Genomic DNA, 18,541 nt, shown 5'->3' on the forward strand with positions numbered 1-18,541 from the left:
TTTTCTATTTTGGGTTTGTATCTTTCTACTTTCTATTTAGCTATGGCATGTAAAGTAGTTCATCAGCTTTTGCAGGGTTTTGGCATCCGCTTCTGGGAATGTTGGACTTCTTGAGTTGGATTGGTTGTGAATGGTTTAGTTAGAAAAATTTTTGAAATTGCAGGTTTTTGACTAGTTGAACCATTTACAAACATATCCTACCAGTTTTTCTGTAGAATTACATAATTTTTTAAGGTTAGATTTAAGGGTGTCACAGTTGGTATAAGAGCCTATTGCTCCCGACGCACGTTTGTGCACCCCACTTAAAATCATTTGACCTTTAAATAATAAACTTGAGAGATGGGTAGGATGGGTAGATTTAGGATTTTATGTGGTAGTCTGTTTGTGATTGCTAATTGTTAGGTACTAATTGATTTTCTCTTTTGTAAGATGGCTCTCCAATAGATGTAGATAATGCAATCTTACCTTAGTCTTCCAATCTCGTTGTTTATTCGTCTTTCAAATTCCTCTTCTCTCGCCTTGGTAACTACCTTTCAATTCTTTCTCCCGATTCATTTTAGGTTCGTTTTCTTCTTATAATAAAGTCCATGTGGACACCTTCCTTTTATTCCGCAGGATAGTTCCCTTGTTCAAGAGAACCCGGTTTCGAGAGAATGTATCATTGGAGGGCGTGAAGGAGTTGAGAAATTGATTGTTTAAGGTTTGAGTTGTATAGGAGAATATAACTTGGGATCCTTTGGTTAATCTTGTTAGTTGTGCTTAATGTGAGAGTTTAGGGAGTTGAGAAATACCTTGGGATTTATGTCTTTTGAGAGCTTGTTTGTTATAAGTGATTGAGCGTGGGTACTACCTTAGCACATAAATTGAGATGAACCTAAGTGACTTCATTTGAGAGTCTCGATGTTTCTTATGGAGAATTAAAGGAATGATAGTTAGCCCCAAACTTGGTAGGCCATGAAAGGAATACATTAGGACATGGACGTTGCTTAATGGATTGGTATCATACTTTGGAAATAGTTAGTTTGTTAAACCTTTTGAGTTGACCAAATCTAGTATAGAGTAGCCCTTATTGACCTTATTAATCATATCTGAATTTGGGAATTTTGGTGGAAAGTTGTTTGATGTAGTTCGTGAGTTCAAAGATGCGATTCTAATTTATGGTATCGGAGACTAGAAGTACAAAGTGGTGAGATGATAGTGTAAACAAGCCATGGTACTTGGGGATGACATAGCAAGTGAAGTTCGATGACGAGAATTGTAAAGGAGATACCTTGGGACTTGAATAGTAACAAATGAATTTGTGTGGTGATTTGATTTTGGCTCTTAGAACCAATTGAGTCGAGGAATACCTACTATTGTGGAGTCCTTGTTAGTCCTATAATTTGGTAGACTTTTGGGGCTTTGTTGAGTACCTTAGTGAGGTAACCTTATCATATCGATCATAAGCTTGGATGAGTGTTTGGTAAGCGGTAACCCTTTCTTTGTGCCGCTTCTATTCTCCTTTCCTTCTCTTTAGCATTTGTTGAACCCTGTTTTTATGCCGAAGTTTACGTATCTTCTTCTTGCCCGAAATATCTTCTTAACTCGAGTACCTCTTCTTTCTGTCAACCGTTATTTTTACGGTCCGACTCCTTAGTTTCCTAACTTGTCATACTCATGTATCCTTCAAATTTTTTTTTTTTTTTTTTTTTTTTTTTTTTTTTTTTTTTTTTTCCTCTATTCCGTTATAACTCCTTATCTACTTAGTATAGTTGGTACCTTGTTGACCATGTTTACAGAGTTAGTGGGATGTGATTTGAGGATTTTTGTATTTTGATTTTTGTCGGGAATTAGTGTAGGAGTTTGTGTCTGTATTTGACCATGTGATATGAGAGCTAGATTTTTGATGGAATTCTTATGATGGCAATGTTGTAGTCTCCTTGTGAGTTAAGGTTCGCGTGTTTTGGTGGTATAAGACCCACTTTGGTTTCAATTTGATGATGAGACTAATGGGATTAGTTTACCTGGGTGGAGTATTTCTATGGTTATTTTGGAATTGTTTTGGGCATTGTCGTTCGGGGATTGTCGTTTGTCATTTGATCCTTTCTTTACGGAATTGGGGATTGATAGTTAAGTCTGTGGATTGTTATTGTAAATTTGGACCTTATGTTTAATCCTTTGAGGAATCTTCCTATTGGAATTGGAATATTGTTGGGAAGTAGGATAGTGAACCTTGAGTAAACCGATCAGATGATTTGTGTGATGAAACCATTTATCTTATAGTTAGTGCTAATTATGGATTGGATAGTGCAACTTGTTGCTTGTAGGTTGGTTTCAAGCATGAATGAGTTTTGGGAATATTGAATCTTGGTAAGGGTATAATATTGTTACTAGTGTCGACTTTGGATTTTGATTTTGTTCGGTGGAGGATGTTGGTGGAAACATTTTGATTGGGAAATGGTTAAGTTAATTGTTGAGGATAGGATTGTCTCAAGGATTAACTTATGCGTCGACTTGTCGATGAGTGGTTCAGATGGCTCTTTGGATTGTGTGGCCTCTGGTTGTTGCCTGTTGATGTTCGGAGGACCTAGTAGGATGACTCTGTGGTTGGAAAATTGAGTGAACCTTTCTCGATGTACCGATCTTCCTAATTCCGATCTCCGACGATTGTCATTCTTGCTATTTTGGCTTGTTTCGTTGTGTTCACCTTTATGGAACTCATTTGACCTCTTGAGTAAAGCGTCTTGTTCGTTGACATTTTTATTGACTTCATCCAAAAATTCCACCTTTAAAAGTTCAATTCCTTCTTGTCTGTTGGGTGTGAGTTCCCTATCGCGACTTGCACTTCTCGTTCCCGAGTTGTTTTCCATCTTGCATAGATTCTATATAGTATGAGTAAACTTTTGGTTCATTTACTTGGAGTAAATTTACAAATTAACCTTTTTCTATAACATTTGAAAATGATTTCTCACTCTCTTTCAACCCTAGTGTTCGATTGGATATCTAAGCTATTTCTCGTTTTGTGTAATGATTCCTTTTCTTACTCTTTTTCCGAGTTACTAAGCCGTATTTACCCGTAATTTAGTAAGATATTATTCTTACTATAGAACTTTAAACTGAAATTTTGAAAATACTTTTATGATTTTTTAATGGTTTTAACATTAGTGAACGTTGAATCTCGTTGTTGGTGACGTCCCAATAATGGGTTTTCTCATTTATTGGTGTAGAAATATTTTTATATCTTGATATGAATATGGATGTTCTTGTCTGATCAACAAGAGTATCACCGTTTCATTGAAAAGATACCTATATTTTCTTATAACTATAATTTCTCCTTCTAAGTTTCGAGGACGAAACTTTTTAAAAGGAGGGGTGATTGTAACGCCCCGTAAATTTCGGACCGTTAATATATTTCGAAAATAATTAATTAATCAAGTAAAATTTGACATTAGTGTATTTAAAGTAAAAATAATTCAAAGAAATATAATTTTATTATATTTTGAAGAAAAGTATTTATTTTGATAGTTTTGAAATGTTTAAAAATAGTTTAAACCGTGTAAAACTTTTATTTCGAAATAAGGGCGTATCGGGGGAAAATGACAATTCGTTTGAACGTTGGGTAAACGAATTTGGAAATGGGTCGTATGAATACTCAATTTTATTGTAATCTCGTGTTTAAAGACTTTGGTCTTGACGGAATTTGCATTTGACTTACTGATTTAATTATTATGAAAATGTTCAAACCCGACTCGTAAAAATCCCGACTAAAAATCCCGCACTTCCTTTTTCCTCCTTTCCTTCCTCCCTCACGCGGCATCCCCTTCCCCTTTACTCTTTTTTCTGATTTTTCTTTAGTCCTTCATCATCTTCAACCTTATCATACTCCAAACACCATTTTCACAAAATTTTTTGTTTTGGCCATAAATTCTTCGTTTCTTATCGGTTTTTCACGAAATTTACCTTTCCGGAATCCCCTCGTCGAGATCTACAACTGGGTACAATTTAATTTTAGTTTTCTTGAAGTTGTTTTAAGACCAAAATTCGGTAATTTCGGTTTTTATGCTTAATTAGTGTGTTTTTATTGTTTATTTAGGTGAAGGATTGGAAGATGAGTTCGGGGACTCGTATATTATCGAAGATAGCGGATAGTTGCTAGTTAGGGTTTGGGTTTGAGGTGCTAATTGCTCTTTTTTTCTAGCTTAAGGTAACATATTTTGAGTTACTCGACGAAAGATCGTCACATGTTTTTGATTTTTGTATATTTGGTGAATTTTTGTTTGAGAATTAGTTTTTACATGTTTAGAATGGTTGCATGCATGTCAATTGTTAGCTTAAATTATCCCTTTTGTTAGTTTAAATTATCAAAGTTGAATTGGGGACGATTAATTAATTTTCAGACGGTCTTATACTGAGCAAAAATGAAAAAAAATAAGAGGAGTAAGGGTGGGGGCAGGTCGGGCAGGCCCGTGGCAGCCCACGGCTAGCCACGGCTGGCCTGGTCGGTCCGTTGCTTGTTTCGCGATTTTCCATGTTTTGTCCGTCATTTTAGGTTCATTAAGGATGTAATTAGAATAAGTACACATGGTTAAACTTGTGAAGTGAATCATAATAATAACTAAAAGTTATGTTAATGGTAGAAAAATTATGTTATATTGATAATTATCACATGTTAGGATAGTTTACAAAATGAATTTTATAGTGATAATTGTAATGCTTTGTTGATTGTGCCAAAACCGAGCCTTAGTCCCTTTGATCGATGCGATGTCGATTAATCGAGTGATTGGTCACCGCAATTTGACCCGCACTGTCGCAGGCTGGGGTTGCGGGTAAAAATTCGGTTGGATGAAATTTTGAATGAATTAGATAGTCGGCCTTTTTCTTGTTTTAGGCCATTCATTATATTTTTATCTCACATGTGTAATTAGTTGATTTAAGTAGCTTTTTATATTGTAAAAACGGCCCTAGATTCCCCGAAGCCTTTAATTTGGTTAATATTGTTAGAATTGGAAATTTGTATTGAGGATTCTGTTGGTTTATCTGCTGATTAGACATTTATATAGTCTTTCACATGATAGAATTTATGTCTGTAAGTAGGACTTATTGCCCTCTTATGGTTAAGTGGGTGTCTTAATTGACTTGTGTGGTGAGTCGTGTGTGGTGTGGGCTAAAGTATTCAAGCTGGGACTAACTGGGACTAGGTCCTAGGTGAGTATTTCGGCCTTCATCATAGATAGGTCTTTATAGTCTTTGACGAGTATATGTTCACTGCTTGATAGCCTTTGTGTTCCTGACTAGTCGATGTTTATCCAAGTTGGGGCATGACCTCAAGTACTTATTTTGATAGTAAGTGGTCAGCTTAAGTACTAGCCAACCCTTCGGTGGTGTCCTTAGGGTACTCACTTCACTTTGTTTTAAAAAACGTTGTGGGTCTTGGGTGCGGTGGTGTGTATCCGCATGTCTAGGTCTGCGCAGATTTTAGGCTAGGGTTGTGTTGTCTCTTGGCCATGTTTTATTAATATTAACCGCTGAGCCAAGATACCGGTTCGATTACCTTCCCTACCTCGTGGTATAGACTCGAGTTACAAAGTGACTATTGACGGTGCTAAGAACTTATGCCTGTCTTTGATATATTGCCCTTTCTTGTTTGATGATTCTATGAATCATAGAAGGTGAGATGCAAGCCGGCTATGGTTGATAGAGTTTGGATTACAATTTGTTAAATGTTTCACATGTTAGTTTAGTTTGGTCAGTTTAGGACTCATATGTTAGAGTAATTGATAATTGAATTCTTTATCATCTTGTTTACATGTTTTACTACATGTACATTAATTTTGACGATTCGTGGCTGGGAGGACTCGAAGTTACTCCCCACTGAATTGTGGCTTTCGTGTTTGTATAAAATGCGATTGACAGGTTGTTGATGCTTGTTGGGGTCACAGACGAGCTAGTGAGCAAGAAACCTTGGACCTAGTTTTTGGCTATTCTTATAGTAACCCTTTTATCTTTTGGTTTGTATATTATTTGAAGGGACATATGTCTCCCTTTTTCTATTTTGGGTTTGTATCTTTCTACTTTCTATTTAGCTATGACATGTAAAGTAGTTCATCAGCTTTTGCAGGGTTTTGGCATCCGCTTCTGGGAATGTTGGACTTCTTGAGTTGGATTGGTTGTGAATGGTTTAGTTAGAAAAATTTTTGAAATTGCAGGTTTTTGACTAGTTGAACCATTTACAAACATATCCTACCAATTTTTCTGTAGAATTACATAATTTTTTAAGGTTAGATTTAAGGGTGTCACAGGGATAGATGAGAGACCAGGTAAGGGATAAGTGTCTTACGTGTGTGGATACTCGACCTAGTAGGGAATACTCGGTCGAGTAGTGTTAATACTCGACCGAGTAGAGCTTACTCGGTCGAGTATGAAAGTACTCGACCGAGTATGGCTGCTGTTGACGCGTGACTATAAAATGCAAGTTCGCAGGTCTCATTTCTTTTTCGACGGTTCCTTTTTCTCTAACCCTAATTTATCTTTCTCTCACCTATCACCCATAACCCCCTACACTCTCATATAGCCTACACCTTAACCATGGAAGGGGACGGGTGTACATAAGGAGGATGCGTGCGAGGACGTCCTCTTTGTCACCGTTGGTCCGCGTCACTAGGATGCGTCTCAGAGTCTTGCTTGACTGTTTGTGGATACATTTTCATTGTTGGCGACGAGGTAGGGTTTCCCTACTCAGTTCCTGTTTAATTGATTTGAGATTATATTGTTTTGTGTACAATTGTTTGTTTGCTGATCATCGTTGGAGTGCTGGTGCGGTGTTGGTATGATGATATTGTTGGTGTTGTGATGATTGTGATGGAGTCACTTGCGGGAGTGGCTTCACACCCTAATTCGCCCTCCGTGGAACCCGTCACGGGAGGGGATGTGCACATTATGGGACAAGGATATCGCTCATTGATGAGCGGGATTTAGGTGGGGATTGGCTGCGGTCCCCCACTGGCGGCGAGGATTACCTGTTGCGATGGGTAATCTGGCAGGGCTACACGCCTCGGTGTGTAGTCGGTTACTGTGTGAGATCGGGAGACAGAAGGAGGAGGATGATCAGCTAGTTGCATATTGTACTTGTCTTACTTTAATTATTCAGTAACTGACCCCATGTTGTGTCTTCAAAACTGTGGTGATCCATTCAGGGATGGTGAGCAGTTGTTTAGCAGGTACAGTTGGTCTATTTGCTGATGGGCTTGGAGGGGATCAAATCACCACGCTACCGGAGTAGATGTCCTAACGCATGAGCTCTATAGTAGTCATAGGTATCACTTTGTATCATGCTTTGTAATTTGGTTGTAAAGAATTAACGTAATATAATATAAGCGTTCTTTTATTGTCTACTTGATCTACTACCTCGGGTGACCGAGATGGTAACACCTTCATACACTGGGATGGTCCTTTGTAAGGCATTCTGGTGTGCGGGGGCGTTACAGCGAAAAATAAACTCCGTTATGTTATTCTCTTTATTACTTCCTCCGTCCCATTTGTTTCCTTACGTATAATTTTTCGGCACTATTCCAGTAAAGAGAATCTCCAATACAACTTCTAATATATAACATAAAAGATAGTCATATAAGATCTTGTTTAAATCGTCCCACCGAATGGATTATGAAAATTAAACTTTTATAATTTTTAGTAACATGTAACTGAAGATATCACAAAAAAAACGTACACTGGCATATGTGTATAAAGCAAACGTAAAGAATGGAATGGATTGGAATGAGAAACCATAGGAGTATGGGGTTCCAATTCCATACCTTCCAAAACATGTTTGGTTCATTAGAAAAATAAACATGAAGGAATGGAGTTTGAATCCATGGGGAGGAGGTGGGTATGGGATTCCGAGGGGTTGCGGTAGAATGAGAATTCATCAGGATTCTAACTCCATTCCAAAATATCTCAACCAAACACTAGAATGACTAGAATCCATTCCATTCCATTTCATTCCATTCCAAACCTCCCAACCAAATACCCCCTAAATGAAACGGAGGAAGTATAAATCTGGTTTGTTACAAGGCGTGCCGGTCCATGAACCATTACCTAAATTGCATTTCGCTCGAAAATATGTGGATCGTGCCAATGGGCTAGTCCATCGTGCTTCTTTGTGGGTTGTCACTCGGTTGTGCTGTGCTAGGCCTAAGCACGGTGGTTTTGCAAAAATATAAGCCTTGGTAAAGTATGAGGCCCAGTGCGTATCGTACTGTGCTGGATCGTGCCAAGTCCGTATCGTGTCATGCTATAACATACAATGGTTCATGCTGTGGCTTGTCAGTCCAACGGTCCGCGTGATACTATACCGAACCCCGGGTCAAACACAATCAAAATCGTATAACCGATTTGTGACCCAATTTGAGATTTAATTTAAAAAAAAAAAAAAAAAAAAGCACCCCTGAAGTCTGAGTTACACATTACTCCTAGACCTAGTCTCCTATCCTCCAATTCCTTCCTCAACCCTAATTTCCAAACAACCCAGTAGTAGTAGTACCTGTACATCCCCTTCTCTCAATCAAATCGTCTTCCTACCAAGGTAATCTCGTCACACTCATTCCTATTCTTCGTTTTCTTTATATTTCGTTCCTTGTTTTTCTAGTTTAATTTTCCTTCCTTTTTTTTGTATGCTTAATTTTCTTAACCATATCAATCAAATTCTCATTAGTTTTAAACTCTATGCGTAACAACAATAATTATTTGTAGCATTGTTCATGTAATCTGCTTTGCTTGTGTGGGAACCCTTTTGAAGTACTGCTTTCGACTTGTTTTGCTTCCAATTGAATCTCTAACAAGACCGTAAATTATACAGTACCTTGATATTTTAATCAAACGTATGAAATTCATTTGAAAGGAGCGAGTATATGAACTACTCGTATGTCTCAGTGTACTAAGAGTACACTAAGCCCTGGTTTAATGTTTGGGTTTCTTTTTTCAATTAGTTTCAATCCACTTAGCCCTGGAAGACAGTGTGAAAGATCGATGAAAACCCGTTTTCCTGTGTAGTTGTTATACCAATGGCTCTTTTTCTTTTATCTAAAAACTGTAGTATGCGAAACTTTGATGTTGATTTTTTTTCCACTTTACTTGTTTAAGGCAAAGCCCCGTCTAAATCATAGATGGCTGTTCGAAGCAAACAACCACCATCCATTACTGCGGATGAAATGGATGAAGATGAGGAGTTGGACAGTTTGAGTGATATTTCTGAGTCAGATCGGGAATCTGAATTTGAATCTGATGAAGAAGAAGACGGAGATATAAAGTTAAGCGAACCATCAAAGAATGCTATTTACAACAAGGACGGTCTTCTTGACAAGCTTAATGAAATAAGCTGGCCTGTGGATGTGGAATGGATACATACTCTTGCCATTGAGATCGATCAGGAAAAAGAAGTTGACGTCAATGATGATCTGGCTCGTGAAGCTGCTATTTACACTCAAGCCCTTCAAGGAACTCGGTTGGCTTTTGCAAAGCTTGAGTCTCGTGGTCAACCCTATCTCCGACCGTCTGATTACTATGCGGAGATGGTCAAGTCGGATTCTCACATGGAAAGGGTGAAAAGGAAGCTATTGGTGGAAAAGAAGGAACTTGAAGAACAAGAGCAAAGAAGGAAAGATAGAGAGAATAAAAGGATGGCTAAACAAGTACAGGCTGAAAAACAGAAGGAGAGAGCTAAAGATAAGAAAGAGCAGATTGAAAGTGTTAAGAAATGGAGGAAGCAAAGGGAGAAAAGTGGGTTTGCTGATAACAAAGACGAAATGGGATTGTCATTTGAGAATGGAAGTGGGTTTGACCGAAAAAGCAAGAGACCGCCTGGGGTTTCTCCTGGAGATAGGTCTGGTGGGAAAGGGAGACAATCTGCCGGAAAGGGCAAAAAGGGTAGCACGGATAAGAAGAAGAAAGATTCAAAGTTCGGGTTTGGGGGCAGGAAGGGAATGAGGAAGCAGAACACAGCCGATACAACCAGTGATCTTAGAGGGTTTAATAGTAACTCTCATTCTGGTAACAAGAAAAGAAGGATATCTTAGTTTCTCGTCTTTGATCTTAGTTTCTCGTCTGTGATCTTCTCTGTGGTGGTATTTCAGATCATTGCCTTGGTGTTGCATTTGTAATCAAGTTACGATTTTTGGAGCACTTAATGACTCTTTTCGTTTTTTGGAAAAGGAACTAGTTGCTGTACTGTTTTTGTAATCCGGTACCAACATTATCCTAAGGCATTGTCCAATTATTTTCTTGTAGGAATCGAAAAGTCGAAAGCATGCAAAGAAAAGTGGTTGTAAACTGAGTGAACGGAACATCGTACCAAAAAAATAGTTTATTTTTTTTTTCCTCTTCAACTTGGCTAACAAACCCACACACTAGGAATCCAGTATTGTTCTATTAGAAGTAGTATTATACACACTCCGCCTTTAAACTTGATTTACATAGCATCGCAGCGCAACAGAACAAACATCTTTAATTGTCGGAAGGTATGATGTTTTGTGACCAGACAGGTGACATCAGCCTTTAATTGCTGCTACCGCCGAAAAGGTAACCTAGCGATGATCCGCCGCCAGGAGCAGCATGGACCTTTGTTGAAGGCCGTTCCTGTCATATCACACAAGGTTTCAGTATCATCTTAGTTGAGTAAATACAATTCTATTCATCTATATGCCGCAAATGTCTACAAAACTTTTTCAGTTCAAAACAGGAGCAGATTGGTAGCACACTCATGAAACACAATTGAACTCCTGCAATAATAAAGTTGGCAGTGGCACTAGCCATCAGCTAAAGGGTTCTTTCACTAACAACAATTTTTAAAATTAGATATATTTTCTGTCGTACGGCATTGCAATCCTGGAAACCATGGTCGGACTTTGCTCCCAGGACAAGCGACTTATAAATGCTACTCCGTATGTACCAGAGACGTGAAGGGAAACTAGATACATTTTCATTCTTGTAGATTTGTAGTCACTCGTCAAAACTATTTCTAACTGAAATAGTGAACACGATCTCAATACTGAAACTAATATTACTGCAGAAAGATATCTCAGCTTCTAACAATTCTGATCCCTAATTAGCGGCATCTGTTAGCATGCCCACAAGTTGGCCATCATTCTGAAATATCTTGAAGAAAAAACTTAAGCAAAAACACGTATTCTTCGTGCATCATGCAGCTTACCTTAGCAGTAGAAAGCAATCTTACAGCTCTACATCTATTTCCGATTACATCTAGTCTCATAAGTATCCATTACGTGATTTTTACCAGTCGTTTTCTAACATATAAAGCTGGTTGTTCCCAAACATTCCAAAAACACAATAGAGACATAAAAACAGCACCTAATATAAGAAGGAGCAGGACAATACCGTAATGAAATTGCCACAATTTTGGCCATTTGTACGGAGATAGTTGTTCCCGGTGTTTCCATGGATTCCAGCAGCGATATTTTTATTTCCAGAATGAGTAGCTGTTCCTGAAGGAGCAGAGGTGGGCTTCGGAGAGGCATCATTGTTCACAACCTGTGCACTTTTGGGAGCTTCGGTGCTGCTTTTTGGAGGGGTGGAAGCCTCCCCACCGCCAAACAGATAGTCAAGAGAACTCTTTCCTCCTCCATAACTTACTCCCCGCCGACCCATTATTCCTACAGATATGGACCTAATTTTCGAGACAAATTAAATGAAACTTGAAGAAAGTAAATTTCATTCCTACCATTGTTACAAAAATTGAACTAAAATAAACAGAACTAAAGGGGGTACTTAATGTATGCATATAACCGTTCTACACGAAATTCATTCATTGTTTATGACTTTATGTATCTTTACCAAGGCTCAAATTAATACAGAACAAATCAACCGGTCGACAACAACAAGATTACTATAGTGCCTCAAGGGCTACCGCAAATTGCCAGGTATAGAAGGTCGGATGTACGGTAAATTTCCACCCTGCAGCAACACAAAGAGGTTGTTTCCGAACATAAAAACTACGAAAATGCTCCATCAACCAAACTTTAGCAATTTAACATGAATTCCTAAATGAGATCAACAATTATCCACATATATCATCCCAAATGTGCAACAATCAAGCAAAATTACAAAAATAAAACACAAATTCAAATCAATAAAAACAATCACAACAAATTCTGTCAACATATCATTAACATCAAGCTCAAACCCTAAATTTAGATAATCATTGAATATGTTTTTAGCTCACAGATCATAAATTTAGCAGAATTGACCTCAAATTAAGAAATTGAAACTACAAAGAGAAATAATGTGAAAAAAAAAAAGAAAGAGGTGAAGATTGAAGAAATATACCAGAGAAAAGATGGAGAAATGGCAGAGGAATGATCACAATACACAAATGAGGAAAGTTGATGGTTTAATTTATGGATGGTATGGACTAAAAACTGATGAACGTTATTAATTTAGGATTTATGATTTTTTCTGTTTTTTCTTTAAGAAAATCCAATGAATATTTTTTTTTTTCGACGGAGTGGTACCAAAAGTAATAAAATGAACACGTATAATTAAACCTGAGTACCTGACATATGGTCAGTTCGGATGTGTCCTACATCTGGGGTCAGTCCGAGTCAGTGGAGTCATTTCTATTTCAATTTTGTTGCGGGACATTTGGAGTCAATCGAGCCCGTGAATTAAGAGAGATTTGTATTTGTTAGCTTAACAAAAGTTTTTGAATCGGATTATCGATTGATTTACCAGTTAAGCAATAGAAAGTAATAGGGTTATCAATAATCTGAGCCGGCTCATAAAGCCCTCTTAAATAATCCGGCTTGAAATCGGTCAAAACTAAGTCCAAGCTAATTTCGAGTCAATGTTTGACCAAATTCAAGTCGATTCCATTAAGACGTTAAGTAGAGGAGTGGCAGCCCAATGCATGTTCAAAGTCTGTGGTTGAGTAGTGGTGATACAGTTATGTTTGACATTCACATATATAATCGGCAGTGAAAATTGAGGATTAATAGAGTCCACAATACCCTTTGGACCCAACTACCCCACATATCATTGAGACATTCACGCTCATGCAGATCGATATCAGTATATATATCACTACTTGTTTTTATTGCTTTGACCAATGCTTCCAACTCCATTTGGTTCATTGTCTCCGATTGCCTGTAATAATTTTTTTTTTTTGGTAGATGTAAAAGAAATCCGTCTTACATAACCATGGCCTGTTTAGCTAGTTAATGGGCCACTGAATTAAGGTTTATAGGGATGAAACTAAAACTCAGACAGTGAAAAAAAGGGAAGCAAGCTTCGATGTCTAGAAGGATTTCTTCAGTCAAGTGGTATCCATTATCCACTCTTGTGATCTGGAATAAGATCTGTAGGCAGTCGGAAAACACGTCCAAATGAAGAAAGCCATTAGTCCTAGCCCAGAGAAGTGCTTCATGGATACCTTTTGCTTCCGCCTGTAACGCAGATTCAGGCCAGAACCCTTTACCACCTTCATAAATAACAGTGTCAGCTGAATCATACGCCACCCAACCCGCTGCTGATCTTAATGAGTTCATCCAACCAGCATCCACTTTCACCCTATTTGTATTACATCCATGGCCTGTGCCGATCAGATAAATGGGTATGCACGAATAAGATGCTAAAACTCAAGATCTAACAACCTTCGCCTTGGAGATGATTAGAATGATTAGAGAGGCAGTGTATGTAGTTTATGTTTGAGAAAAGTGATTAGGAAATAATTAGAAACTGTTAACACGCCTTTATATAATTCTCCAATTATTTTAACCAAACCGCGGAAACCTAACCCGTCAGACCGGGTACTCGGTCGAGTACCTGAAGTACTCGGTCGAGTACGACATACTCGACCGAGTTCCTCAATACTCGGCCGAGTGCACCGAAAACAGTAGCCTGTTTAAAAGCACTAGACAACTTACTCGACCAAGTATGGGCTACTCGACCGAGTAAGCTGAGACCATAAAACCGTAGTATTACAGTCTTCCCTCCTTAAAACGAACTTCGTCCCCGAAGTTCACACCATATCTACATAGCATGCACACAAACCACTCCACCAACCAACACCACTCAACTCTCATCCTCCAACCTTGACACTGACTCACCCAACAATGCCTACCTCAACAACGCAGCTCACAACATAGCATCAACCATAGAATAGCCCACCTAACTCCATAATACTATCGAATACCCACAACACCAGTGCCACCAACTTTATCTTACTTCCATATCGCTCGCTAGCAGATCCAATACTAACACAATCCACCAAGCGATATGTTACATTCTACCACCCTTAAAATGAACTTCGTCCTCGAAATTTGCTCACACTCATAAACGTCGCCTACCAAAACCGTCAACACTATCACAACCATACTTTTCTACAACCTTATTCCATAACCATAAATATAAAATACATACCACTACACGCATAACCTTTACCTTTAATAATATTAACCACAAGTCCATCCTTATTCTACACCAAGACTCAAAACTTCCAAATACACTACAATATGCATAACCATCAAACTTTCTATGTTGCATCCTAGCTACCACCCTTAAGATAAACGTTAAGTCCTCGTAACCCAACCAGTACTATATCCTTAGCTATTTATTCCCATTATCACCATCTCATGTCACCAATCACCGACTATAACCTCAACACCGACATCCATTCCCATATCTAAGGCTCTCTTTCTTTAACAGTTCCATACTTCTAATCACTCCGCACACAACCTAACATATACCACAAAATCCTCAACATAACCACTACTTCAACTCTTCCACATTACCGCACAACCATATTCTTCCCTATTTACGCACCTATCCCCCACAACTTCACCCACAATCCATAAATTGTTACACACTCACTAGGTCCTAAAATTTCCCTTTTACTGCCGCCAAACTCGTCCATAATTTAACATGATACTAATTCTCAACACTCCATACTTACTGCCCCGATAAAGATTATGAACCACCTGCAGCTTCAAGGTTAGTATACACATGCTTCCCCAATTATTTGCCACAACGATGTCAACAATGCCTCATCTAAAAAAAGGGGTCGAAAGTATTCCTACAATATCCCACAACTATGTCCCATCTGTTGGAATATGTGTCCTCCGACAATAATGCGATCACAACTGTTGATCATGATGATCACATGTTTAAATCTCATTTTAAGAATACATGTGGGATGTAATATTTTACAGTCAACTGGTCCACACATATCGGTAATGATTGGTCGACTAGAGTTTGACATTACGTCGTCGTGCGACGGTGGTGATCAGTTGATCCCCTTAGGTCATACCTATAGGGAAATACTCTTAATTGATTATTTAATTAATCGTATACCGATATGAGTTAATTAAATTGCTTAAAATTGACGGATAATTTTGTGAGTATAATTTACGTATCTTATTGTAATATGATTAAATGAGACACGGTCTAAGTAATCGAATTGTTTTATTACTTAGATGAAATTATTGTTTACAGAAACAATTGAAACGGAATGAATAAATTATTATAAATACAGAATGTTGTAGTTTATAATTCGGGAACACTTTTGGTACAAGTAATGACGAATTACTAGTCGATTTTGTAAATGACATATTTTATGAGTATGTTGATTTTTAATATGATAAAAATACATTGCATTGTAACATGTCATATAACATGTTACATGTGACAAATTTGACAAATGACAAAATAAAATGGATTCTCCATTTTATGCATAAAACCGAAAATAAGGGTGTGTGTATGTAGTATATATTGTGTTGTTTATTTTTTAAATGGAGACACAATCATAACCCTAGGTTGTAGGCTTGCATGCCTAGTCTCTTGTGAAGAGCAAAAATGAAAAATATTGGGCAACCTACCCAAGCCAATTTTTTCGGCCAAAAGAAAAGAAAAGAGAAGAGTTTCTTTTTCCCACTCATTCATTCATTCAAGATGATAATTTTCTAGAGTAAGAAAATATATACTCTCTACATCTTATGAGATTTCTAGAGAAATAAACCACAAAAATACTCCATCTTGACCAAAATATTCAAGAGTAAAATACAATTTATTTTGTGTCAATTTTATAGTAAAACTAATATTATTACTAGATGTAAATAATATTGGTTATTATGAGTTTTCCTTGGGTATATGCTTTTGGGAGGTATTCTACACTTGAATCCTTGTTCTTCCATTTGGAGAGCTCAAGAACAAGTGTGTAGGAGAACTCGCTTGTGCCCATAAACCGAAATATCAATGTGAGATGAGATTTCTTCTTTAATTATATTATTGTTTGCATGCATAAGATCTAGTTTTAATTTTATGACTAAATTAAAATGATACATATATGAATATGTTAAGTAATGAGATCTAGATTTATAACAAGCAGTATCAAGAGCACAAGGTTGTTTGCATGCAAATCGGTTATTGTTTTTCCGAGTTATATGATTAACAAACAAAACTTATAAATTTGTGTTTATTATGAAATATCACGAAATTTATTATGCATGTTAAAGTTTCTGGTCCTAAAATGTTTTAGGATATTTTGGTTTAATTTATGGATTTTATTGTTCATTTTATATAATATTGGCATTAAAATGTGATTTTTATGATAAAAATGTCATTTTTGGACGAAAATTAGCTAAACTTCGAATTTTCCAGTGGTTTTTGGATATGTTTTCACATATATTATTTTTAGATGATCTGGAAATTTTTAGAATATACGATATTGGCTACTTAAAGGCGATTTGGCATAAAATTGGGCATGTTCTTACATATTATAATGCTGCATTTTATTTATGATTGTCATAATTTTATTTTATGTAATTTTATTTTATGTAATTTTTACTTAGTATGACCTTAGTTTTTAATTGATATTACCCGAAATGTATGGGAATATCGATTCGGTTGTAATTTATTGTGATCTCGTATCACCGTTTTGTAATTTAATAGATTTATTTTATTTTAATTACAAATGTATAATAGGAAATTATGTAATTTGTTATGTAATTTATTTATTTCGGAGTTCCTTGAAGACGGTGTCACTCAAGAAGGAAATCCATTAAAGACGGTGTTACCTCGAGATGTGTGCCTCAACCGAAGTTCAAGGGACCAATGGAGTTGGTTTCCGAATATGTAATAGTTAATTAGATTTTCTATTTTAGGAAGGCCATACTAGGATTTAATTTATGCTTTGCATTTTATTTATATGTCGCATGCATCGCTAAATCGCCATAACTAAAACATGCATCCTTTTTTAATCGAGTATTTCGACCGTGTCAATTATAATTATCGTAGTTCACCGCTTTAGTTCACTTAAAACGTGATAGATAATAAATTGACATGACCTCTCGCTAAAATAAACAATTGAGACATAGCCTTACCAAATAGTAGAAACCATGAAGTACCAGTTTCGCAAGGGAGTTGAGCCGGTACCGTAAGACAAACCTTGTTACGTTGGTGAAGTGGGTGATAAATGTCTACCCACCGAATTTATGTTAATGAAGGGTATTTCGGCACACCGTGCCCTAAGTTAATATGAGTTTGGATCATGGACACATTTATTCGAAATTTGGGTTGAACTCAACGAAAGTATTCTCGACGGTTGCCGGATGTGTTTCGGGCTAAAGATAAATTTTAATGTAAATTTATCGACCAAGAGTTCTAAAAGTAGAATCGATTAAAGTGTTAATCCACCGAGTTATATTGATAAAGGTTTGTTTTCGGCTTTACCGATGCCTAAGTTAATATGAATTTGGATCTTGGAATCATTTATCATAGTTGGGTAGAGGTCACTATGTAAATGTTTTACTTGTTATTTACAAGTATTAATAAAACGATAAATGTTAAGTTTTCCATTATTCCGTTATCATATTGTTCTATTTCTTTACCACAATTCATACACGATATCATTTCGTTTTTTGATTCAAATCTCCATTAAAACATCGTAACTAAAGACAAATTTGAATTTTGCTTCTAAAACCTCAAATGAATCATTGCTAAGGATCTCTTGTAAAGAGTATAGATATAAGTTATTCATTATCAAACAGGTTTTTGATTCTTGACTAACACATCTACTTACAATGGATTGTTTTTCATATACTTAATTGAATTAAGTACCTTGAAGCGATAAATTATTTTGGTAATTAGATTTGTTAGAATTCGTAATTAATCAAAATAACGCAACCACTTCAATGAAAGTTTTAAGACTAAAACGAACAAATGAAGAGTAATCTTCATGAATTCAATTTTGCTTCTCAAAGCAAAGACTCATTGAAATGAGTGGGAGCATTCTCTTAAACCGTTAAGATAAGGATGAGGTTCAAGAAGTAAAGATTATATTGGAATTGATACAAGGTAATGTTGAAAATAAAGTTGTTGAGAATAGCGATACTAAACCTATCAATCCCGACCGATAAAGTTTCCATTGTCTTAAATGTTGGACACAAGAAAGGAAACTACCCCAAATTATTGAAGAATCAACAAGTTAGTTGTGGGACATCTAATGAGATCTTCTTCTTTAAATGTTTATTTGATTAACATAAATCTTGCTAGAACTACTTCG

At 36.8% G+C, this 18,541-nt stretch overlaps 2 protein-coding genes across 2 annotated transcripts; one reads left to right on the top strand and one right to left on the bottom strand.

Annotated features, from left to right (window-relative positions):
• The first annotated feature begins 8,413 nt into the window (after positions 1-8,413).
• LOC141653242 (putative rRNA-processing protein EBP2 homolog) lies at positions 8,414-10,241 on the top strand. The gene is made up of 2 exons (XM_074460946.1): positions 8,414-8,557; positions 9,115-10,241. The coding sequence occupies exon 2, from the start codon at positions 9,138-9,140 to the stop codon at positions 10,044-10,046; it is 909 nt and encodes a 302-aa protein (XP_074317047.1). The 5' UTR covers positions 8,414-8,557; positions 9,115-9,137; the 3' UTR covers positions 10,047-10,241.
• Positions 10,242-10,277: 36 nt separating this feature from the next.
• LOC141653243 (protein SPIRAL1-like 2) lies at positions 10,278-12,495 on the bottom strand. Its single transcript, XM_074460947.1, has 3 exons — positions 12,313-12,495; positions 11,365-11,653; positions 10,278-10,605 (listed from the first exon to the last, which is right to left on the bottom strand). Exons 2-3 carry the CDS (start codon positions 11,632-11,634, stop codon positions 10,525-10,527), a joined length of 351 nt encoding a protein of 116 aa, XP_074317048.1. The 5' UTR covers positions 11,635-11,653; positions 12,313-12,495; the 3' UTR covers positions 10,278-10,524.
• Between the last annotated feature and the right edge of the window lie 6,046 nt (positions 12,496-18,541).

This window comes from Silene latifolia, chromosome 4, assembly GCF_048544455.1.
Source record: "Silene latifolia isolate original U9 population chromosome 4, ASM4854445v1, whole genome shotgun sequence".
NCBI classification, from domain to species: Eukaryota; Viridiplantae; Streptophyta; class Magnoliopsida; order Caryophyllales; family Caryophyllaceae; genus Silene; species Silene latifolia.